This window comes from Phaethon aethereus, assembly GCF_964289735.1.
Source record: "Phaethon aethereus genome assembly, chromosome: 14".
In the NCBI taxonomy this organism is placed as follows: Eukaryota; Metazoa; Chordata; class Aves; order Phaethontiformes; family Phaethontidae; genus Phaethon; species Phaethon aethereus.
This window is the reverse complement of record NC_138590.1, coordinates 12,708,597-12,732,872: the sequence shown is the minus strand read 5'-3', so window position 1 is coordinate 12,732,872 and position 24,276 is coordinate 12,708,597. Positions and strand designations below refer to the sequence as shown.

Here is a 24,276-nt window from a genome sequence, read left to right as displayed (position 1 = left end):
TTTTACTCCCTGGTCTGAAACTTCACAAACATTCTGTATTTCTCTTCCTCTGTTTGTTCATCATTAAGGCCAAGTTGATGAAAACAGCATCTCGATTGCTCCTTGTTCATCTGCTTCAGCTTCTTATCTCCCCTCTATAATCCTACTGAAAGCTATTAAAAACTTTGAAGAATAATAGTAATCCAAATAATCTCCAGGTTGTTGCTGAAGATTTATACTGACAAAAGAAAAGCTAAATTTGGCTCTTAGATCTTAAGTGAAGGTATCTTACAAGAAACTGCTAAGAAACAGATGCCATTTCCCCAGAGATGCTTTAGAAGGATAAACTGCAGTCAGCGAGTAATGGGCTGAATCCTCTGCAGGTTGGAATTGCTACATCTCCATTGATTTCACGGGCATTTCTTAACAGCGTAAAATCGATCTAAAGAATTGCTTATCTAGATCTCTTCCTTGATCAGGGCTTCTACTCCATTTTAAATAATCAGAAATCAGTGAAGTTAAGAGATGCTTCTGAACAGGCCTGGTTACTCCACTTGCCCACATCATTATTTTGCACGTACCTTGTTGGTTGGATGGGGGCTGCTGCCTGTTTCCTTCAGTGACTGCATCATGCCCAGCGTATCTGGGATTGCTTCTAACGGCTGGCTCCCTTCTTTACTCCCCTCTCCAGATTGTCCACGATAACTACATACTCTACGTGTTTGCACCCAATCGTGAGAGCCGGCAGAGATGGGTCTTCACACTGAAGGAAGGTAAAACCCTGTGCCCATCTAATTATTGAAGTTACTTATCCCAGACCAGTTTTCTGACAAGCTATAATGCAGAGAAAATGTGCAAAAGGAGTCAATGTCTTACATCTAAGCATGCAAAGTGTTAATGGGGAATGAGGTTATAAAATCAAATTGCTTGTAAATTTGGTGGGTGTGTTTTCAGCAGCAGTGGAAAATTTGGACATGGAATGCTTTTGCCTCTTTCTAGGATAAACTATTAATATGTTACTGTAATGTGAGGTTTCTTATTCAGGAAGAGATGAGGATTTTTCTATGGCTAATTTTTTTTAGAAATTAATCTTTTCTGCGTAGAAGATTTTTCACCTCTTATTAATAGTTTTTTTGTTTAGATGACCACCTTCTTAGAGAAACATGATTATTAAGAAACATCTTTGTGGGTAGCTTTCATTTCCTGTTCACCTCCTGAATTGTGCTGTGGTTCGCTGCAATGATTCTGAAGTGAAGGCACAATAACTACTGCACGCAGAAAAAGAGCAATAATACTTGACAATAAGAAAGTGTTACTCAGTTACATGAAAATTGCACCAGGCTTCCATCATAGCTTTTTCCTGCTTTGTAACACAAGCTGCTGTCTTGTTCACTCTGAAAACATTGTGTCTGATCGAGATATTATTAAGTTCATGCACTTACTCTTGCAACCAGTTATTCCCCTTCTGGAGTGCACCTCGTCCAAGCTTCCACTTTATCACCTCTTCTCGTTCAACATTTTGAGTCTCTCCCCTCGCTTGGACAATTTGAATAGTCTCTTGAAACAGGCCAGCAGAAATCTTTTGTTCTTTTTAGGAAAATTGTTGTTAGAGATAGAGAGCCTGAGCATCAAAAAGAAGGACCTTTAATCACTCATGTAGATATTCAAGACTGGTATTTACATATGCAAAAAATATTTAGTGCTGGTGAATTCCAGCTTGTGCAGCTCCTTCTGAACACCAAGCCAAAGCAGCAAGTGTCCATGTCCTACATATATATATACTGTAGAGCTGTAGTCTTTCATGGGAACCATCAGTATATGGCCTGCCAGGTTTTATTTCTTTTCATGAGACCTTCCTTCTGTGGTTTTGGTGTTTATCAGTTTAAAGAGAGAATCACTTTGGTAGGATTCTGTCCTCCTGCAGTAGAGAGGTGTGGGCTCCTTCACCAGCAGGAAGGCTATTCCTCCACATTGACAGTGGTATTCACCCTCTCAGGAGAAAGGAAAACATTAACAGAGGAGGCTGATAATATTCACTAAAGCTTAGTTTCACAAGAATAAGAGTCTTCTTTAAAGTGCAGATTATTTCCATTCAGTTCTAGATGTCTTTCAGAGCTGATGTGAATGCAAATAAATTCGTTTTCCCCCTCCTTTTTCTTCCCCTAACGTTTTCCAGAAACCAGAAGCAACAACAGTTTGGTTTCAAAGTGTCACCCAGATTTTTGGATAGATGGCAAGTGGAGATGCTGTGCTCAGACAGAGAAGATGGCAGCTGGCTGTGTGGAGTATGACCCCACCAAAAATGGTATGGGATTTAAGACCATCCTGACCTTGAAAATATTTCTTCATAGCAAAAGTAAAGGATCAAATCTGTCCTGTGCAGAACATCCAAGAATATTGTGTTACATTTCCATCAAGAAATATGTTACTGGCTTCTTGGGATGTTCTGCCTTATCTTTTACTGTATATGGCATTCTTTGTTTTGATTCAACATTTTCCTCTGTGTGATGCTTGGTGCTGTCTTTGGAATGAGATGGAGAACTAAGAACTTGATCAGCTGTGGTCAGTCAATAAGCCATAAAAACAACTTTCTTGCGATATATGCATTCAACCCTGTGTGTCCTACTTTGTCCTGACTGTATTTCCTCTGTGGTTTTAATGGCCAAGTATAATTTTTACTTTGTCTCCTGAAAAAGCGTATAGGCAGTCAATCATTCTTCACCCACGACACTTTTGCCTTGTACCTGGGTGATTCCTTAAGTAATCTGTGCCCCAGTTTCAAACCCTCATTGTGTGGCTGAGAGCCACTGCGTCGGTGCAGGCTGTTGGCGTATCTTACTCTAAAAGACCGAGGCTTGCTATTCACTGGTTTTCTGTCACCTTTATCAATTCATTACCTTGATAGTTTCTGGTTTTGTCCAGATCTGCTTAAAATTATCTTTCTTGATTTCATTTCAGCCTCAAAGAAGCCTCTTCCTCCCACTCCTGAAGATAACTGGGTGAGTGCAGTGAGGCACGCTAAGCTGTCCTTAGTGCCCTGTGTGTTTAACTAGCAGTGGTGAATATATCCTCATTAAGGTTCACCATGATGCAGTGACCTAGAATATCACCTGTGATAACACTCCCTGGCCTTTTCTCTCACTTTTTCCATATCTTTTCATAAGCTATAAATCAGCTGCATCCCACTAGAGTTACATTCATTCCTGCAAAGACATTTGGTTTCACTTGGAGATTTTATCACGGGAGGTTTTTAAGAGTTCAGAGTTCATCTGTGAAGAACAGATCAGACAGAGGTAATCCTGCCCTAAGAAGGAATAGATTAGTATTTTCTATGCAGCTGAAATTTTTACATGAAATTCATTGTTTGAAAGTGCTAAAAATTCTCATGTTGCCACCATACCCCACTAGACGCCCTGGGGTGGTTTCCTAGCTTTGAGGCTTTTGAACCCAGAAGACACTAGCGCTGCCAGGGAAATATCACTTTAGAAAGCATGCCTTCGGTTTTTATTGATATGAATATGATGAGCCTTTTGCCTAATTTGTGCAGAAATTGTTGCTAGACCCAAAGGAAGCCGTAGTCATAGCCATATATGACTATGAAGCCCAGAATCCGCAGGAGCTGACGTTACAATATAACGAGGAATATTATGTGATTGACAGCTCTGAGGAACATTGGTGGCTGATTCAAGATAAGAATGGGTAAGTCCCTTTTCAACAGCCAATTTACAAATCCTTTCTAAATCCAATTTGTTCTGACATTAACATATACGCTGACCTTTAGTATAACTTTTATAAAGCATCCTCTGAAATACAGGAAAAAAGTGATGGAAGGTTATTTATGTTAACTTTCTTCACTTTGAGGTTGCTTATATTCAGGCAGCTGAAGAAAAGGAATTGAAAGCTAACTTAAAAAAAAAATAAACAGTCCTTAGCTCAGGCTGATATTCACTGTCTTATATGTGGGGGAAAATAATTGTGAAAATTGTGAAACTCTCCAAGTTTAGATGTACAATCAGTTGTTTTCTTCTCCAGTAACCCTACTAAATACATAAAAACCAGCATTTCTATCGTGCGGAGAGCAGGTAAATATTTCAGGGCTGACTCCCACAGAAGCAGAGAAAATCCTGTCTGTCTAGCACACTCACGCCATGTTGCATTTTGACAGGCATGAGGGCTATGTGCCAAGTAGCTACCTGGCGGAAAAATCACCCGAGAATCTGCAAATATATGAGTAAGTTGTGCCTATGTTTTTCTTGTACCTCTAAGTGTCCTGGATTTGTTTTAGAAGCTACAAGCCTCAAATGTCCCTACCCCACATAACGTGTCGCCGCTAGCGCTGGGGACGCACAATGCAGAAACTTTACCAGCCTAGAAACACTGACTTGGAGTCTTTTGATGTTTTCAGATGGTACAATAAGAACATCAGCAGAAGCAAAGCAGAAACACTCCTCAAGGATGAGGTAAACCAGTGTTATGTGCAGGGTGGATGGGCAATAATAATTAATTAATGACAAATGAGAAGCCTGCGAGGGCTGCTTTGTGTAAGAGTGAGCTGAACCCTGGATTCCCGCTGTGTGGCTGTCCTTGGCTGTTCTTAGTGTGCGGCGCAAGATAAAGGACCACTAGCAACTCCCCTTTACCTCCGCGGTAGCTGAGCGTGGGCAGAGGGCTGTGCCATCCTCCTTTGGTCCTCCACACCCAATAACTGGGGCTGATGGAAAACACTGTTTTAGAACACTGTGTTGGCTGAAAACTGTGATTTTAGGTCACTTTTTCTGTCTCTGCAGGAGTCCTGCGGATGCCAATAGTTCTCTGAAAATCTAACCAATCTCATGCTGAAATATTTTGGGTGAAAGCCAAAAGTATGGGTTTGGGGTTTTTTTCTAGTTTTGTGTGTGTGCATGTGAGCACGCATCTTTACTTTTTCAGTTCAGCCAGAGTTTTCCAGTCAAGACGGTAGTGAAAACAAAAAGAATAAACTTCTTGTTCAAATTTTCCACACAAACACAACCTTAGTTTTTAAATCAGCTCCTACACTAACAGGAGACCTGAATAAAGTGTTGTTTCTTGGAATTACAGTATTTTATGGAAATAAAAGTGGTTTTGTACGGTTTTAAAAATTCTTTTAGTTCCTAGGAACTCCTACGGGATGTGTCCACACATGGTGATCTTATTTTTCCTTTTAGTCCTACCAGCACGACTTTTCTGTGGCAACTACCCCCGTGTGGCTGCAGAGGCTTCTGGTTCAAAACCTTGCAACCCCCACAGCTCCCCCCAAAGACGTGGCCAAGCTCACGAGTGGTGTTTGGCCAGGCTTGCTGTCACGTGAGGCAGAAGGGCAAGAACAGAGCTTAAAGTAACTCGGGCAGGATGCTGCCTCCAATACTTGCCTACCTGTGCAAGACCCCACACTGCCCCGGAGACGAGTCCTGAAGCCCTCACTGCGCGTGATGCAGCTGCAGCTGCAGCAGCGTCTGGAGACCCTTTTTAGAGCCTCCCTGTGCTAGATACTGGAGAGTGCAGGTATGGTAGGTGTTGCACACACGTGCATTGAAGAGACAGCCCTGGAAAGGTTATACCTCAGCAGCCTGATCCCACCTGGGCAGAGCTGCCCACAGAAGGGCAGCAGTTCCTACGCAGGGGCTGCAGCAGCAGCCTCAGCCTCTGTGTTCACCTGGAGCTGAGTCGGTCTGCAGGGGCGGTGGGAAGGAGCTGGAGGCAGGGTGCACTTGGTGGGTTAGGTTTGCACCAAGTGTTGTGGGTGGGTAGAGGACATATAAAACGGAGGAAATCTGCCATGTAAAGCAAAGGAGGGAACGAAATAATCAGGCGCTTGGGATGCCAGATGAAAAGCATCTTTATCTGCAAACAGAAGAAAAATGTGGGGTTTATTATTAATACATAGGTCAGCACATTACATTACATTCATACTGTGATGTTAAATCTTCTCCTCTGCCATCTGATCCGTCAGTGCCTGGCCCTGCAGGATCATGGCCTATGATACATTTTAGCATTCAGATGAGTAGAAAACAATTACAGTGAAAAATTAAAAAGGCAAATTGTTCTGTGAGTGCCAGAGTGGAGGAAGCTTTCCTACACATTTATGTTCAGATACTGGATGTCTGGAGTACCTATTAAAGGGCAGGATCTTGTGCAAGCTTTTCCCGTTTGTGGTACATTGGTAAATTCTCTTTCATACACTCCCACATGGATTCTCAGGTGTTGAATAAATTGTACTCTCATTCTGTAGCTGCTCTCTCAATGGAGGGCACTCGAAGGGGTTTGCCGTTCCACTCAGCTGCACACGTCATTGAACTTGTGTGAAAGTAACATCACCAGCGTTCTGTCAGATAGGGTTGAAAGCAATCAATGGGTCCAAAATTTCTAGAGGAGAGGCTTGGAGGGACAGAGAGGCACACGCTCGTGTACCCACACCCACACATACTCGGCACGAGCGCAAAGGCCTCATTTCCTCAGGAAACTGAGCTAAAAATACGTAGCACCCGAGAGAGACCAGCTGGGTATACCTGCGGGCAGCGGGCAGCCGTCAGAGCTGTGCATGGAACAGACCAAGCTCCATCAGTTGGCTGATGGCTCTTTTTTTCCCTACATGTTTAGCACATCCTCGTGACTGAGCAGTTGACAGGGCTGAAATGAGCAGAGCTTTACCCCCAGCCCGCTGCTTCTCCTCCATTATGTCTCTAACCAGTTTTCTCTCCTTTGCTCCTGTTACAGGGTAGGGAAGGTGCCTTCATGGTGAGAGATTCAAGGCAACCTGGCATGTACACAGTCTCTGTTTTCACCAAAGCATTAAGGTACAGCTGAGCTCAGCAGCTTTTCACGTCAGTTACCTCAACGAAATGGCTTCTATGAGAGTGTAATTCTCTGCAGTTGTTTTGGCATTATAAGCAGAGAACAGAAGGCTCATGAAAATGATAGAGGAAAACACTTCCAAAAAAGGGCAGAAGAGTTAGCTGCCGCTTGCAAAGCTTCTCCCTGCAGCTAAATATATGCCTATAAATAGTGCCTTAGACATCACTGGGGTTGTAACTTTGATGAAATTGTTCCCCCTGCTGAAGTGTTGGTAGGATCAGCAGGGACTGTATGCTGGACTCATCAGAGATGGGTAATACAAGACTAGTGAAAGGGTTTCAGTGATGGGACAGAAAGTTTTGTTTCAGAAAGAGGCAGAGGAACTTAGTACTCAACCTGCTCTTATCAGGAAACCTCAGCCTTTCTAGAGATGAGACCATCTATGTGTGAGAGGGAAAACATACAAGTACACAGCTTTCATTAGCAATTGCAGCTCACTCCCTGCTCCTCTCCCATTCATTCTGTGTAGGGAAGGTTCTTCCTTTTGCTCACTTGCTCCTCTTCCATTTATACCCCAAATTCCTCTCTTTTTGCCACAACCGAGTTTTCCTCAAAGAAAACCTCCTCTTTTTCAGCACGGATAACAATCCTGTTATAAAACATTATCACATCAATGAGACAACTGACTTTCCCAAGCGATATTACTTGGCAGAAAAGCATGTGTTTGACTGCATCCCTGAACTCATCAACTATCACCAGCACAATGCGGGAGGTGAGTGAAGGCTGATGCTGATCAGGGAAGTTGCTGTTTTACCATGCAACCAGGTGACTGTTTTGAATGGAGGAAGGCTCTCAAGTCCTCTGTCCTTACAATGAAATGCTAAATGGCATCACCTTCTCTTCCATTTATCCTGACACTTGGATGTCAGGAAAATTACCATCTCGGGCCAGCTTCCAGCATTACATCTTCATTCTGGTCATCCTTCTAAGGTTGACTATGACCAACACAGATGTCGTAATGACACACTATAGAAAGCCCTCTCATTCTTGGGAGCCCATGGGGGTGTGCCACCACTGCCAGACCAAGCTACCTGTTTGAGTTACACTGCAGGGCCTTTTTGCCCAGGAGGTGATATATCCTTGAGCCTTGATTTGTCACAAAGTTAGGGACATGGCCAGGGTCCATAGCTAGACGTGGGAATCACCGAAGACTCCCATCCCTGCAGCTCAGAAGTACCGAGGGAAAACATGGGCTTCAAAAATGCACTACAAATAAAAGGTGTAATTTAGAATTTCATCTGACTTAATAGAGACTCACTGCTCACGTTTGCTGACAGTGAAAATGGGAAATACGTTGAAGCTGCTCAGAACTGGCTTCCTTCTAGCAGGCAGGAAATCGCAGACTGAATAGAGGTTCAGCTGCCCTCAAGTGGAGCTGAGAACTCAGTACAATAAATCTGCTTCCAGTGTCCAGGCTGCCTTCTGGGGTAGTGACAGCCACACTTCCCACTACTGTGACAATAACTGGAACCCATCTTTTCCTCTGTTATTCAGGTCTTGTCACTCGTTTGCGGTATGCAGTCTCTTCTTGGAGAAAAAAGGCCCCAATCACTGCAGGGCTGAGCTACGGTATGGTACCCTCATGACTAGATGGGAATCACATTCCTTGCTGGCTAGCTGGGTCATCTTGAATATCCCCAGGGATATTGATGAATATTCATGTGACTATCGCCACAATAAATAACTTTCTTCAGATCTTCACACTGCACTATTCACTAAATTATCATCTTTGTCATTACCATCGATAACTGAATGAACTGATCAGGCAGTGCCTTGAGGGAGGTGATGAGAACCCCAGGGTCTCAATGAAGTCAACATTAAATACTGAAATGAATGCTGAACAAAGGTGATGGGAGTAAAAGGATAGCATAACTTGGCAAAAGTTGAGTCCCCCCTGAAAGATGCCTCCATTTGCGTACAGTCGTCTACCAAATTTTGCTGGTATCATCTTTATTGTAATTCTTGGAGACATCAAAGAAACTCAAAACCATGTTGTGCTCAGTAGTGCACATATGCATGACAGAAACTAACCTCCTCGAAGAACTGGATAGACAAGACAAATGGGGAAAGAAAGGGGATGTTGTTGTTCCTACTCAAAGGTCAGACAATTTGAAGGAGAGCCAGAAAGTCTCACTCTGAGTCCTGTCTCAATGTTTAATCCACAAAAGCTTTTTGTTTGACATTTTACTGCTAGATCCTTACTCTTTCTCCCATACAATCAACAGGAAAACTGGTCATTAACCCCTCTGAGCTCACCTGTGTACAGGAAATTGGCAGTGGTCAGTTTGGGGTGGTCTACCTTGGCTACTTGCTGGAGAAGACAAAAGTAGCCATAAAGACCATTCGTGAAGGAGCAATGTCTGAAGAGGATTTCATTGAGGAAGCTAAAGTCTTGATGTAAGTAGTAGATTCACCAAGAAAATCAGACCCTGTAGGATTCATAAGACTGAACCAAAGTGTGGAGATAATGTTCAGGAATATGAATGGGGACTTTAATCTTGGATTATCTACTATGTATTTAAATAGTATAGAGAGAGACAGGTCAGCTCTAGTGGTGACAAAGGAAGGCAATTCAAAGTGTAGGTGAATTACTGTGCTTCTAAACCTATCAATATCCAGAATGATCTTCCAGATCTCTGCTGTTCTGGAAGGCAGGGTTAATTGATGGTCTGTTTTGGAGAGCAAAGTATTTTCTGTCAAAAATAATTAGATGGAGAAATCTCTTAAAATTTGAGGGAAATTTTATTGAAAAACCTTACCCGCAAAATCTTTTTGCTTTGCACAACTGAAAATATTTCTCTCTAGTTTTATTGACCTCATATTTTTTACATTTCCTTCCCTTCAAAATGGACAGAAATGGATTTTATTTTTGTTTATTGGATGATTTTCCACGCAGAAAAGTCTTTTGGTGACCATTACGATTAAAATGGGGTGATGCTTAGTGCTACGTGACATTAGATGTGGTCTACACATTTTCTTCTTTCTGCTTTCATAGTTGGCCTTTATAAAGAGACGGTTCCAGCAGAGTGACATAGGCAGCCATGTATAACACACTTGCTTTAAGGATAGAAGGCACTGAGCCTGTTTCAGCCTCTTTTCCACCTTTCCTTATCCCACAGGAAACTGTCTCACCCCAAGCTAGTCCAGCTTTATGGCGTATGCTTTGAGAACACTCCCATATGCCTGGTGTTTGAGTTCATGGAGAACGGCTGCTTATCCGACTACCTCAGGAGCCAGCGGGGCAGTTTTTCAAAGGAGACCCTGCTGGGGATGTGCCAAGACGTGTGCGAAGGAATGGCTTATCTGGAACAAAACTCTGTCATCCACAGAGACCTGGTACGCAGGTCCCAGATAGACTTTTCTTCTGCTCCAGCTGCTCTTTTCCCTGTGCTTTCTCCCTTCCTTAATTTCAGCTTTCATATTCCTCCTGCCTATCTGTTGACAGGGGATCCAGCATCTCCACTTATTGCAGAAGCAGCGTCAATACTTCAGGAGAAAAAAACATCCCCTGGAGTGCTGATTAATCTATTTCCCTTAATTGTGTTTGGGAGAGAAGAAACAAGGACATAAAATTAATCTCTTTTTCTGAGTGGACTCTTTTGCTCCCTGAGAGCCCCAGCTCCCACAGTTCCCAAGGACTGACCACTCTTCATGTCTATCAGTGAAGATGCCAAAAAGGCCTGTTTTAACATATGCATAAGCATGCATTGCTAATAAAATACTTTTAAATATGTAGTGTTCAATCAATCTGCATGAGTCACTGCTGCTGTTTTGTTAGGGGAGCAAGGCCTGTGGGTATCTGTGGGTATTTCAGGGTCTTTCTCTGTCCTTTTTGGGCAACAAGGGCTTGCAAGTCAGACTGACGGTTGAACAGGAACATGCTGCCCATAAAACGTACAGAAAGCATGAGAACCTCAAGTTTTCACCCTCTTTGTATGGTACAATGTCACTTTGATTCTCCTTTTTTTTAAGCATTACCTGCTCGGCAACTGAGTGGCCGTGATAGTCTTTCAGTTCTGACCTTCTGCCTTTGCACCTTCTCTTCTTGCAGGCTGCTAGGAACTGCCTGGTGGGGGAATCCCATGTGGTCAAAGTGTCCGACTTTGGGATGTCAAGGTAATGCCACTGAGGCTGTGCAGGCTCCCTGCGGGGCTGTCACGGGATGGGGGGGTACTCAGCATGCTCCCTTCTTTTCCTTTTCCAGAATTGTCCTTGACGATCAGTATACCAGCTCCACGGGTACCAAGTTTCCAGTCAAGTGGTCTGCTCCAGAGGTTTTCTCCTACAGCAACTACAGCACCAAATCTGACGTTTGGTCGTTTGGTAAGAACCTCTTGTCAGAATGGAAAAGAAAACAACAAATGCCAGCTCAGAAAACCTAGGGGCTCAGTCCTCAAGTAAACTCTCCTAAACACTACATCCTCTGGGCTCCAAGGGTGTTTTGCCTGAATAATAGCTTAGGAAAGCAAGCCTAAATCATTCAAGTGAAAGAAAGGAAAGAGTAGTAAACTACCTAGATACTTCGGAACACTGCAAATACTGCCAATTTAATGTATGCTATATAATACCAAATAATGAGCTCTATTTCATGCTGATATAGCAGCAGTGTCCAAGAAAAGGTCCGAGTCACTGACAAGGTTATATAAGGAAAGGAAAGGAAAGGAAAGACATTTAGGCACTTCATTTCTCTGCATGTCAGTCCCGGGTACTGATGCTTCACTCAGACCCTCTGCCTTTCCAAGTTTGCTCTGCTGACTCCATTTGCTTTATGCCGATCTGAAAATATTATTTCACTGCTCACACTTTCTCACCTCTTTCCTGCTCCCCAGTGCATTGTTTTATGATTTGTTTCTGTTCTTTGGTCTCCCTTCTGGATCCTCATAGATAAGAAAACCATTGTGTATTTTTTTTCCCCAAATCATCAGCACTGGAGATAACAAAGGCTATCTCCTGGCCTGTTGATCTGGCACACTAACGTATCTGGCCCTTCTCCAGCCAGCGTGCAAGCCGCGGTACTGCAGAATGAATCGGTGCAGTGTGCTGTGCACAGCACGCAGTCAATGGGTGCCTCTCAGCTCCGGGCCCAGCAGTAAATAATGCAGGAGTATAACCTTCGCTAGTCTGCGCTTGTGAATTCTGTGCTTCCCTCTCCCTTCACTGTCTTCTGCTGCAGTTGAAGTTGCGCGTTCCTGCGGCAGATTACGAGCAGCGCAGTGGGAGCTGGGTGCTCGGATACATGCAGCACCTTCGAGATCCCAACCCAGAGGTGCTTCAGAAAGCACCATTCCTCTTTCCGTGTCCCTTGGCATGTGGCAGAGGCTGTCAGCACTCACCACGTAATAACAAGGGACAACACTTGGCAGTGGAGCTACCTCTGACACCTCACAGCAAAGTGGCAGTGACATGGGGAGAGATGCTACTTTGGTAAGAATGTTCTTCTGCTTCACAAATCGGAAACTGGCCTGTACGCGGAGAGCCAGGTGCTTCCAAAAAGGGCGCTCAGTTTGATTTACAGTCAAGCCAAGCCTGGTGAAGTTGGCTCACTCCAGTTTCAGGGCCGAATGAAATACCGGTGAGCTTTGTTTGTGTTGGTCAGTCCTTCTTTGTGAAATGTGCAGTCAGCAGTGTTGTACATCTGTCAGACTTCTTATCTCCCCATCCAGTGGGGTTTGCATAAGAGGATTCCTCTGTCATGTCATGGTCTCATGGCTGTGAGAAGCTTTCTGCTCTGCTACTCTGCAGCCCATTCATCTCTTCTGCCAGGCCTGAAATCCTGCTGTGCCCAGGAGAACAAAATGGGTGTGAGAAATTCCCAGTGCAGGAACCTGCACACTGAGGGGGTACAACTGCTTTGCTTATGCTTCGGTAGAGCCACTATCATTGGTGAGGAGCTGCAATCTCTATGCATATTCCTATTTGAAGAATTCAAAGCTGTAAAGCAGGCATTATTTAGCGAAGTTGACTGTGGAGTTACACAACTTTATTTCAGATCAGTCTATCTATCTGTCTGTCACCTTTTTCTAATGCAATGTGAACACAGTTTACCAAGTCAGGCATATTAGGTGACCAAAGAAATTAAACCTAATAATAACACAAGTGCCTGGTATTCACTCCATTTGCAGAACCTCTGATCCGGTAGTCAACTGCAATGTATTCCACAGTCGTCTTGTCTTTGCCTGTCTCTGTTCCACCACGCTAGAGAAGCACGAGTTTCTGTACTGCTCTGAACAGTAGTCATAGGAAAACATTTGACTGTTTTAGGAAAAAAGGAAAAATGTGCTGCAATCCTTTGAAATTACACTGTCATTGCATGTTAATTCATCCCAGTGAATCACACCACCTGGAACATTTCGCAGGCGAGGAGTTCCCAGTACTGAGGCTAAGCTGACTAACAGGAATGGAGCAGTTCATATTGCTTGCTTGCTCTTGCGTTTTACCAAAATACAAGCAGATTCTGGTGTAGGACACAGTGAAGGCAAGAATGTCAGTGACATGTCTCCTGTATGTGATTAACTGGAAGCAAAAATAGATAAACGGAATTTATATATCGATTTATCTAAACAAAAAGCAGGTTCTCTTTCCCAGATTACACATCTGGATGGAGTACATGCACAACCATTCCCTCTTCTTTGCAGTTTGGGAGAAGACATACAACACTGCTCTGCTTAGACTTCATCTGACTCATGGGGAGAGACATGCCTGTTGTGCTAGACTGTCACGAATTAGGATGCAGAGAAGACAAACTTGCAGTGACCAAACTGGTACTTCCACACAACCCAGCACCAGCAGAGATCCTAGCTGGCATCCTCAGACTGTACAGCTGTGTTAGGGCCGGATTTTTCAGACATGTACTGAGAATCTGAGTGAAGATGCTTTTCCAAATAACAGACACCAATGTTGAGCTGCAGGAGGTGGAAGGTGGCTGTAAGCCTGCTGAGGATTTTATTGGCTTCTTTGTGATTTGTCTCATTTGTTTGCTTTAGGAGTGCTGATGTGGGAGGTCTTCAGTGAAGGTAAAATCCCCTATGAGAATCGCACCAATGGAGAAGTGGTAGAAGAAATCAACGCTGGATTTCGGCTCTACAAACCCAAGCTGGCCTCCAAGGCGATTTATGAGGTCATGAGCCACTGCTGGAGGATGGTTAGTACTGTAATGGGAGAGCCCTAGCTCCCAAAGACAACAGCTCTAGCTCTCTTCCCCTTGGCTTTTAGGAGGAGAGAGAGGTATATACTTCACATGCTAACATAAGATAAAATCCTGGAGGTGAAGCACTCTGCAGCTTTCATCTGCACCAGCAAGCAAACTCTAGGCTCTTTGCCTTTTATTTAAGCTGCTGTTTCTATAGAGTGTGTTGACTACACTGAGAAGTCTATGTAGTGCGCCTAACTCAAGTTAATTCAACAGTTTGCATCCTAAGCAAGCTGCGGATCTGTGGGGCTGAGTTTTAATAGTGATGCTAAAAATGACAGCCAACCCATTACAAGGTACTTAGCATCCACTAGGCAAAATTCACGGCTAGTAGAAAAGAAACATTGCACAAAAGGAAGCTTATTCTTCCGTTGGCATTTTCTCTATAACAATAGATTGTATTTTTGTTAATACTCAGTTTCTTCACAAGGTTTTCCTTCCTAACCTTGCTATTCCTCTCAAGCTGACATTAATGTCCTCCCTCTCTCTTCTCTCCCCTGCTCAGAGGAAAGATGACCGGCCATCCTTTTCTGTTCTGCTCTATCAGCTGAGTGAAATCTCCGAGTTTGATCTATAATCATGGCTCCGGCTGCTAAATGAAGCTAAGAGAGTCCTGAGAGGGCAGATGGCTGGATTTTCCCCACACAAAGCATTAACAGGAATCCTCTCACCATAAACACTCGCCATGTGCCTGGGGACAAGGAGAGGGCAGAGGCTGGTACTTCCAGACAGACAAGATATCCCCAGGTCTTCCGGAGCCTAGACAGACACCGGCTTTGGTTTGGCCAAGAATGTGGTTTGCAGCTTACGAGCAGAACCAGCAATTGAGCACAGTCCTGAACAACACAATCCAGCAAGTGTATTTCTCCTGAAGATACAGCCTCAAAACTAAGAGATATGGCATTGCTATTCCAGTTCTGTGAATTCCCAAATTATGGTCTTCCCTGGGGAAAAAAAAAAAAAGCCTGTCTTTGACTGAGAAGGAATGTTTAGACATTTCCATGGCTGGACCTGAAAGCTCTGAACAGGAATAAGCCTGGGACACAGGGGAACAGGCTGGATTTAGTGACTGCATTTCTGATGGTGGTATTTCAAGGTGGTTTTGTTCTCCCTTTGCATGATTTTCTCTGAAACTGTGGCATAGCAGGAACAGGATTCTGGTACCCGGTAAGCTGATGAGGTGTCTGCATGTGAATGTGAGTTTGTAAGGAAGGACGAGGAAAAGCAACGTGTTGAAGAGTCTTCAAATAGTCTGAAATTGCATTTTATAGTGCATGGGAAAATGGGACTCTGATGCAACTGGAGACATCCTTGAAGGGGGGAAGTCAAAGCTGAAAGTTTGTATTAGTTTTTTCTTCAGTCTTTTTATGTCATAAGATACATCCATAAGATCTCCATCCAATTTCTCTGAACTGAGTGCGGAGTACAGTGCAGAGTGTTGTGTGTCTCCAGTGTGGGACAGGACAGGATCCCAGGACCTGATTATCTTATCACAGGAACCTACTCCTGAACTTGTGTGTTTGGAAGGAAGGAGCCGGAGGACTCAGAAGGGTAGCCATGAGGAGAAAACATGCAGAGTATGTACTCAGTGCACCAGTAATAATGAGACTTTTCTCCTACTTCAAAGAGTAACTGAATCATCACAAGTAAAGACTCTTCCATCTCTTCTGTGAACAAACTGGTGAATCCTCTAGGGACTGATCAAAGGAAAAGTCCTATGTGAATGGACTGCCTGGGTAGTTACTCCACGAGGAGTTCCACAGTATGTGGTGACAGCAGAAGAAGGTATAAACAATATCCATCTCCTGGTACTTCAGTGCAAATCTACTTTTTCACTGCAAGACAGAGACACTGTTTTGACATAACTGACTTCAAAAGCAAAAGTGTGGGTGTTATTGTCCTGCAGAATTTGTAAATAAGATCAGGACTTTCTGCTCAGCATTAACAATAACTAGAGAAGTCGAGAAGACTCACAGATGATATGTGCATATATGTAGTATTTTTTTTATGCTTCTCTGTTTGGGCGGGCGAGAACACGGGTACCTTATGTGACATCATTTTACAAAAACTGCGAGGTGCAAACTTCCAGCAGCAATCTCTCCCGCCATTACAGAAGTCAGGTTCAAATATGTTTGCCAACAAAAATGGAACAAGGAAATAATGTAATCCCATGATCTCACATATCCTGTGTCAAATTATCTCTTCATAGAAGGAGGCTTACTTTTGGGTATTTTTCAGACCCATGGTTCTAGGGTAGCTTTTAAGAGCCAAAATATATTTTCAGGTATATGTGGGCAAGGCATTAGTTCCCGCCTTATACATCTTCCCACTTTGCTTTGATTCCACATTATTTTCTTTGGTTTACTCCTACAAATATCATGCAGAACAACTCTCCCAGGCAAGGAGAATCCTAACGTTCAGACCAGAGGTCATCAATCCTAAATGCAGGATCAGAGTGACACCTTCAAATAAGGATTGTTGCCAAAATCTCTTGGTCGGCTGAACTAGGAAGTGAAATATGAGCATCTATAAACAGATTTTGAATTTTTGCCTACAGTGAATTTAAACTAAGTTTCTCTTTGTCCCTCTCATCCTTCAGTCTGAGTTAGCCTGTTGTAACATTCTGGCGATGCTAAATTTGGCATTTAGCTGGTGAAGTTTTCGGTAGCCCTAACCATGTCAAGCTGCACATCTACAGCTAAATTTGAGGACACCTGGCCGTAATCCTCTTTCCTCCCCATCGTGATTGCACTTAGACAATCTGTACAACCCCAGGATACTCTGAAATGAATCTTTCCTGAGCACAGACACGCTGTGGCAGGGGTATCTGCAGGCTCACAAAGTTAAGTTTCTGGCTTGCTGCTCCCTCCAACCTGGGGGTCTGTCGAGCTTGGGGAGGCTGCCATTAAGTAGCAGCAATACTGCTCCGCTAGGGAATGTGTCTGAGATTATATTTATACTTGGATAAGTGGAATATTTATTAGCTGGAGAGTGTTGCACAAAATTATATTGTGATGTTTTATGTTCAGTTTTCTTTTGCAGTATTTCTATGTACATGCTACATATTTTTACAAACAATAAAATTGCTGAGCCCCAATGTCACTATAGTGACTTTCACTGTATGTTAGCAAAAATGCAAAAACCATCCTCATGCAGTTGTAATCATACAGCTTGCTCTTCTTCCAAATCCTCCCCACCAAGAAGCAAACAGGCTTATTCTGGCTTTCTGCAATATCTCTGTTCTCAGAACCATGGCTTTGTTCTGGGATTAGAGTACGTGCTGGGTTTATGGAAGTAGGAAGTATTCAGAATGTCTGCGAATTGGGTAATTCACTATATGGACACATAGATTTTTAAGTGTAAACATCCATTGTGGTGGCTTTAAATTCTCTAAATTTATTTTTAAATTCTCTAAAATGAATTTATTTATAAATATTCTAAATTTTCTGAAATGGGGGTAGTAATATTTGAGTTCTCCCACCGGGTGTTTCCCCATGATTATTTACAGGGGACTTCACGAATCTCAGAAGGCCAGTGCCGTATCGTGATAATGGCAGGGTATAAATACAGCGTATCGCCGTCTTCTGCCACCATAGCAGTTTCGATGGCAAGTTTAGGCCTGTGCCCTTCATGTGGCTTAACTAGATATGTTCCCCAAAAAGTAGAGGTGAGAATATCAGCCGTCTCCTGCCGCGAAGAGAATAACCCTTCTCTGAATACCCGTTCCCTGTCTCCTTGGAAAGTATTTGCAATGTGCTGAATGTTTAAACCATTCCCCCGCTGCCAGTTCGACCCTCTTTGCTTGGCTGTCTTCAGAAAAGGGGGAGCTTGCGCTTGTCCCTGCCTTTGCCCGCTGGTTAGCAGAGGCAGTGGGTGCGCGGCTCTGCCCGCGCTGCACGTCTGGCCAGAGCTGAGGCCCAGAGCGCTGCCCCAGCACGTCCCCGACCCGCTGCCGCGACGGCCGAGCGCTGGCACAGCCAGGCCGGCGTCCCCGCTGGGGAAAGGCAGTCGAGCAGCAACCTCACCTAGAAAGAGCAGCCGACGCTTCTCAGTGGAGACCAGGGGCTGGAGTGCAGTAGCATCAGCCATGAAAAGCTCCTTCCTGGGCACGTGTTGGCCACCCCGGGGAAGTGGGGCTTGTGGGTGCTTGTTCCGGTGGATAACTACCTTGAAATCAGGCTTGCAAAAAATCTAGAATTTCCTGAAACATTGTTTAATGAACATGTTTCTATGTGATACTTGGTTTTGTCCTCTCCGAATGCTGCTCTCTACAGCATGGCAGGATTCAGGTGGATGGCTCTGATAAGTATCTCACTTGTTGGCCACTTCAAATTTGTGTGTATTCTTCTGCTCAGCTCAGCCCACCACCACGTTATCGCTCCCCTCCACACCTAACCAGCTGGTGCACACACTCCTGCGTCTGTAGCTGCACGGGGCCGGCCCCTCGCTGCCACTCTCCCCAGCCTGCAGAGATCTGCAGGACAAACGCAGAGAAGTTCATTCCGTTATTCTACGATCTGAGACAACACAGAGTAGAAAGTTAAAATAATATCATAACGTTCATGGAATTCCCATCCCTCTGAGCCTGGCTGATAATGGGAGCAGATTAAACTGTGCAAAAAAAAGTCCACAGCAGTTTTCACTGCCACAGTTTTCCTGAGCTGACCTTGTTTCACCCACACCCTCAGAGCAATATTAGCTGTTAAATCTTTTGGATCTGCAGTAACAATGCTCACTTACTGATTTTTTTCTGACAAGCAAGAAATAGTAAAAAGAGGAATGATGGCTACAAAATGTTCCAGTTAAAGGTGAAATAGAAGAAGTGCTATGCAAGGGAAGGACAAGAGTCTACTCCCAGAGTTGCTATTAATGGGTTTTTTTCAGGTGTGGTCCTGTCTATTATCACAAAGATTGTTTCTAAGACTGTCTTGCTGCTTTTGTAGTTTGCAGACCCCGGTGCCTTCAGTCCATGGCATCCATTCAACCTATAGTAGCAGAGCCACGGTGTAAACCTGATGTCCAAGCTTCCTTGTGGAGCCAGCATATACTCATGGGGAGCAAGCTCAGCCCTATACTGGCATGGACAGCAGAGCAGCAGTCTCTAAGGGTGGTCACTCTAATCCCCAAAGGGCCAGACAGCAGTGCATTTTTAGCATAGGTTGATGCTCAGGAGAGGGACACTGCCAGGTCCACCAAGGAAATGTATCTAGACCTAGATCTAGACTTCCAACAGTTTTTGGGTATCCACCAATGCCTTTCAACAGACAGCAGCACCAGAAGCTGAGGGCTGCAGAAAAATGAACGAAGGCCCCTTACGGGGTTTGTATCAATCACCATGAGGCGATGTTCCTCTGAAAGCTGTCAGAGGTCCAGTTCGGATTTCACAAGTAGATCTGAAGAGCTGTATTGGAGCTTTAAAAAGAAACATGAGCAGAAGGACTGGAAACTTGTCCCTGAAGAAATGCCAGATGCCAAAAGGAGGATCTTTTGGATACGGTGCTGACTCAGAAAAGGCTTGGAGCTCTGAGCAAAGGCATTGCCTCCTGGTTTTGGTCCCTTACGTGCTCAGTGATCCAAGGCATTCTATGTATTCTGTGAACAGGGCTTCCGTTAAAATGGTAGGTAAAACCTCAGGATGGTCCGGGTCCGCTCAGGAGAAGAGGGGCTGAACACCCGAGACCCAGCAGGCTCGGCAGCAGGGACACGGGGAATCCCAGCCGGGTCCTGCCTTCCCGGGGACCAAACGCCCTCACCCAGCGTCGGGCCTCCGGGGGGCTGCGGCAGCCGCTCCCGGCCCTGTCCCCTCCGTGCACCGGGGTGGGGGGGGGCCGGCGGCCTTCCCCCTCCCCGCCGGGGACCCCGCCAGTGCCCCCGCCGGTGCCGCGCGGCCGCCACCCCACCCCTCCCCGCAGGAGGTGCCCGCCGCGGGGGGATGCGGCCCCCGGCCCCGCCGCGCATCCCCCGCGCTGCCCGGGGGAGGAGCCGCGCCGGCGGCTCCAGCCCCTTCCCGCGGCGGGGGCCGGGGCTCCCCCCCCCGCCGCCGTGCGGAGGGCCCGGCGGAGAGCCGCGGAAGTGCACTTGCTGCAGCCATTTCCTGCTCTTTGTGCGGGCGGCGCCGAGCATCCCGCGGCGCGGAGCACCGCACCCCGCGGAGCGCCAGGTGAGCGGGGCGGGCGCGGGCGCGGGGGTGCGCGGCCTCACCCCCTTCCCTCCCTCCGTCTCTCCCGGGCTGCGCGGGGCTGCGCCCGCCTGCCCCCGCCGCTCCCCGGCCGGGCTCGCTGTTGGGGGGGTCGGGGAGGCAGCGGCGGGGCAGGCGGGAGTGCGGGAGGCCCGGCCGGGCCGGGATGTGCGGGGATGTATCCCACAATGCTCAGAGCTACCTGCAGCCGTCAGCCTCCCCGCAGCCGCTGCAAGGCGCCGGGGGGGGGGAATAGCACAAAATCCCCCTCTCCCCCCACGCATCCCGGCACCGCAACCTCAGGACGGGGGGAAGGGGCCGAGCGCCGGGCCCAGCGGGCGCCGCAGGCCCCGCTGCGGGCGGCAGCGTTCACCCAGCGGGGCCGGGGAGATGCTGGGCGCAGGGAGAAGGGGGGATGGAGGGGATGGAGCAGCGACAGCGCCGGGCCCGGCGCTGAAGCTGTCCCCGGCGGGGGCTCCCCACCAGCGCCCGGATCACCCGTGGCGTGAAAATATGGTGTCCGTGGGGGAGGAGGGGGAAGGAGGAAGCGACGGGGTCTGAGCCAGGGCTGGGAGCGACGGGCTGGAGCTGCGCCCGCAGGTTCGTGCTCTGGCGTCGGTTGGAGTTGGCAAAACCCTTCCCTTCCAGAACCGCCGGCTTTCCGTGCGTGGGGCCATTCAGGAGCGAGGTGCGCCCCGGGGTAGCGTTTCTTTGTATTGAACTTTCCACCCGAGGATGCTGGAAATGTGTGGGGCCAGCCGCATCCCACCCGGGGAGGGATGGATGGGTTCTGCAGGAAATCTCCGTGGGTTGGAAGGACCGGGAAGGAATGAGAAGAAGAAAAAGGGGCATATACTAAAACCTCCCTGCCTGCTCAGGGCTGTTTTGGAGAAGGAGAAGGTTGGGTGTGCTGTCGGAGGACATGGCCAGCAGCAGAGCTTGTCCCCCTTTGCCATCTGCTGCTTTCCACGGGGGGTTCCTTGCTGGGGGGGGTTGGATCACAAAGATCTCGTAAAATGAGGCTGAGTCGCTAAACCCTCTGTGCCCCTCCTGCCCTGCATGGATACCGAAAGAAAAAGCACCCTCATGTTTTGCATGATGGCAGTTGGCTGGGTCTAGTCACTGGGCTGGGTGACTAGCCCAGTATTTTGGTGTCTGTCACAGCTTTATAATTCTAGGGTAATTCCTTGCAAAGGATAATTCTTTTCTCATTTTCTCTGTACAGTTAACTGTTATTAATAAAGCCCAAGGAATATGGAAAAATCTAACATTTTATGACCAGGGTCTCTTGGGCAAAGCAGACTATGCTGATTTCCTTATAATAATTTTATTAACAAACAATTATCATCTTTGCATGAAAAATAGGAAGATTGGTTTTGGAAGAGCAGTAATTGGCCAACTACTGACAATGCTGACCTGTATGAATTCATTTCCCAAGAAACACTTAATCTGTCAGCAATGGGGTTACTTGAAAACTTGCTCTAAATTTCTCAACTATACTGGAAATGTAGCTTCCTATACCTGCCTCCTTCCTTGACCCTCTTTGGCACCAGAAAAAAAATGAAGTTATTGTAAAAGAAATAAATTCCAAAATAATTGTGTTGCCGAGAGACAGAGGCAGTGTAAACGTCTGGAACTCATCCCTAATGGAATGGCAGAAAATGTAGAGTGGAGATACAGAAAAACAGCTTCAAGAGTCGTGCAGTTTGGCTTCCTTTTTTAATGGGAGGGGTCATTTTGTGGTTATTAACATCTCTGTCTGTGTAGGGCAGCAGCCCAGCTCTGCCAGCCTCGCTTATCCTGGCTATGTTTGTTTGCTCCTGCAAAGAACCTCCTGACTGTGGCGGTGGTTGCAATTACAAGTAATTCTTACAGCATGTGAGAAGGGGTTGATGACATGCATGAGAAAAACACAGGGGACTTTAATCGCATGCGTTTTAGGCAAGGGTCAAACTAAGCTTTTGTACCCTGATGTTATCCTTCTTGACTAAAAATACATTGATGGCTAGGAGCATTTATCCTTGTCTTGCTGTGAAGCAGTGGGTACCAGAAATGCTCTGCTTTTATGCACCTGAGACATCAGTCTGCTGCGGCACTTGTTGGGCCAGAATGGTTCCTGACCACAGGTTAGATGCTATTTTGGAGTAAGAGGGAGAAGCATTATCAAAAGGGCAAAAATAAATTAAGTGACTTTCCCAGGTTACCCAGGGACTGGGCATGAGACCTGGAGAAGAATCCTACATCCTCAGGAGATGACCAGAAGAAGTTTGTCCTCCTTCTCCACATTGCCATTTCCCCAGCAAAAGTCATTTTGTCATCTCATCCCAGGCTTGCAGGGCTTGGCCCCTGTCTTACTGCCAATCTCCTCGGCAATTCCCATTTTTTCTTGCCTCCTTTCCTGCTCTTGGTAGCTACTGCAGCTCCAGCGTGAATGTCTGCTGTAGGAGCAGGTGAGCTGAAAAACCGAAACAGCCTGTGCCGCTCCCCCAGAGCTCTCAGCTGTGCAGCTTCGAAGCCAAGCGCACGTGCATGCAAAATATTCATTATGGCCCTGCTATTAAAAGTCTTCCTTTGTTCCCCCAAGCTGCTCTAACAATAAAGATGTCTTTGTTCCTTTCGCTGCAAAGAGGATGATTTTGCACCAATATTTCTGGGCAAGCAGTCTGGTGGGGAAGGTAGGACCTGCTCTGCAGGTCCAGACACCTGGGCTGTCCATCCTTGCTCCTTCTCAAAGCCTTCCTGTTGCTGTCTCTTAAATTTGGCTCCCAGGATGCTGCCACAACAGAGTCACCATGTCGGGAACTCTTAATATCTGCTTTGGAATGGTGGGGCCAAGCCCTGTGCATGGACCCCGCGTGGCTGGCTCCCAGCAGTGTCCAGAAGCCCCAGTGCCTCAGTGTGGTCATTTGGCTGTAGAAGCAGATGGCCAGAGAGATTGCGATTGAGATATGGGATGGGGAGAGGAAGATTCTGCAGCAGATGGGCAGAAAGTGTGGGCAGCGTTGCACTCGTTAACACCAACGCTCATTAGCAGAAGAGATAATCAGCCCAGTGGCTGCATCCCTCTCCAGGGTTTCACTGGGGTGGGGTTGGCTCCTGCCAGGCTCACGTTCAGTTTAGCCAAAACTGCCAAAACACGTAGGACTGGAGAGACTTCAGCCTCTCTGACCAGCAGTGGGATATGAAGAAGAAAGTTTTGCAAGATGGCTCTGGCTGTGTTTGAGTCCACGCAGGCAGGATACGCTTCCTGTGTGCGAGGGAAAGCCTCACCCCGCTGTGCATGTGCTACGGCAGCAGGAAAGCCCCGTTCCTGGGCAGGCGGCTCTGCTGCTCCCCGGGCGCTGCGGCCCCCAGCCCCATGGCCACGTGCTCCGAAGCACCGACAGAAAACCAACACGGGCTGCCTCCTCTTCCCAGCGCGGCCGCCCCTGCCCTGAGGCCCAGGTGGTGGATGGCGGTTAAGGCTTAATGAGGACTTCTTGATCAGTGTCCCCAGGGATCCCCATCTTCCCTGGGCTGGAGCCGCTTGGTCGCTGCCTCATTACCTGGCGACTGCTCCCCTCGTCACTGGACCGAGGGGATGAAGCTGGATTTGCTGGGGCAGCCCCGGCACGTTTGTGTTAGAAACCTTTTTTGCAGGAAGGTGAGGGAGGGCAGTGTGGGTCTGTGGCAGTGGGACTTCCCCTTTCATCTCTCCTGCGCAGCCACCGTGGTGGGGAGACACCACGCAGTGCCCCATGGACCGGGCCAAGCAATCCCTGATGCCTTCAGAGCCTTCCCCAGCCTTTGCACCGGTGCACAACCCCTCTGACTGTTAGATGCTTACAGCTGGCAGTGGACCCCAGCCAAGAGCAGGGCCCCCACCAGCCCTATAGCCACCCCAAGGCGCAGGTAAGGGGCCACACCACAGGCAGATGGGGGATTGCTCAAGGCTGCTCCTCTGTGGATGATCTGGGGTGATGATCCAGGTCTGCTGGCCCTGGACCAGTAGCCCCTCCATCACACGCTCCGGCTGCGAGGTTGCTGCCTGTCGCAGTGTGCTATGGGTATGAGACCC

At 46.7% G+C, this 24,276-nt stretch overlaps 1 protein-coding gene across 2 annotated transcripts in view; it reads left to right on the top strand.

Moving 5' to 3' along the window:
• ITK (IL2 inducible T cell kinase) overlaps nt 1–14,618 on the top strand; it is a gene marked incomplete at its 3' end in the record, with an annotated part of 31,479 nt that extends 16,861 nt beyond the window's left edge. The window contains exons 3-17 of one of the 2 annotated variants that reach the window (XM_082006427.1): nt 671–752; nt 2,156–2,284; nt 2,938–2,978; nt 3,527–3,678; nt 4,145–4,210; nt 4,385–4,439; nt 6,715–6,794; nt 7,428–7,564; nt 8,347–8,421; nt 9,078–9,249; nt 9,972–10,188; nt 10,904–10,968; nt 11,057–11,175; nt 13,836–13,993; nt 14,547–14,618. In XM_082006427.1, coding sequence (XP_081862553.1) covers nt 671–752; nt 2,156–2,284; nt 2,938–2,978; nt 3,527–3,678; nt 4,145–4,210; nt 4,385–4,439; nt 6,715–6,794; nt 7,428–7,564; nt 8,347–8,421; nt 9,078–9,249; nt 9,972–10,188; nt 10,904–10,968; nt 11,057–11,175; nt 13,836–13,993; nt 14,547–14,618 — 1,620 coding nt within the window. Of the gene's footprint in view, nt 1–670; nt 753–2,155; nt 2,285–2,937; nt 2,979–3,526; nt 3,679–4,144; nt 4,211–4,384; nt 4,440–6,714; nt 6,795–7,427; nt 7,565–8,346; nt 8,422–9,077; nt 9,250–9,971; nt 10,189–10,903; nt 10,969–11,056; nt 11,176–13,835; nt 14,003–14,546 lie in introns of both variants that reach the window. The other variant, XM_082006426.1, reaches the window with a different exon arrangement.
• Nucleotides 14,619–24,276: the final 9,658 nt, after the last annotated feature.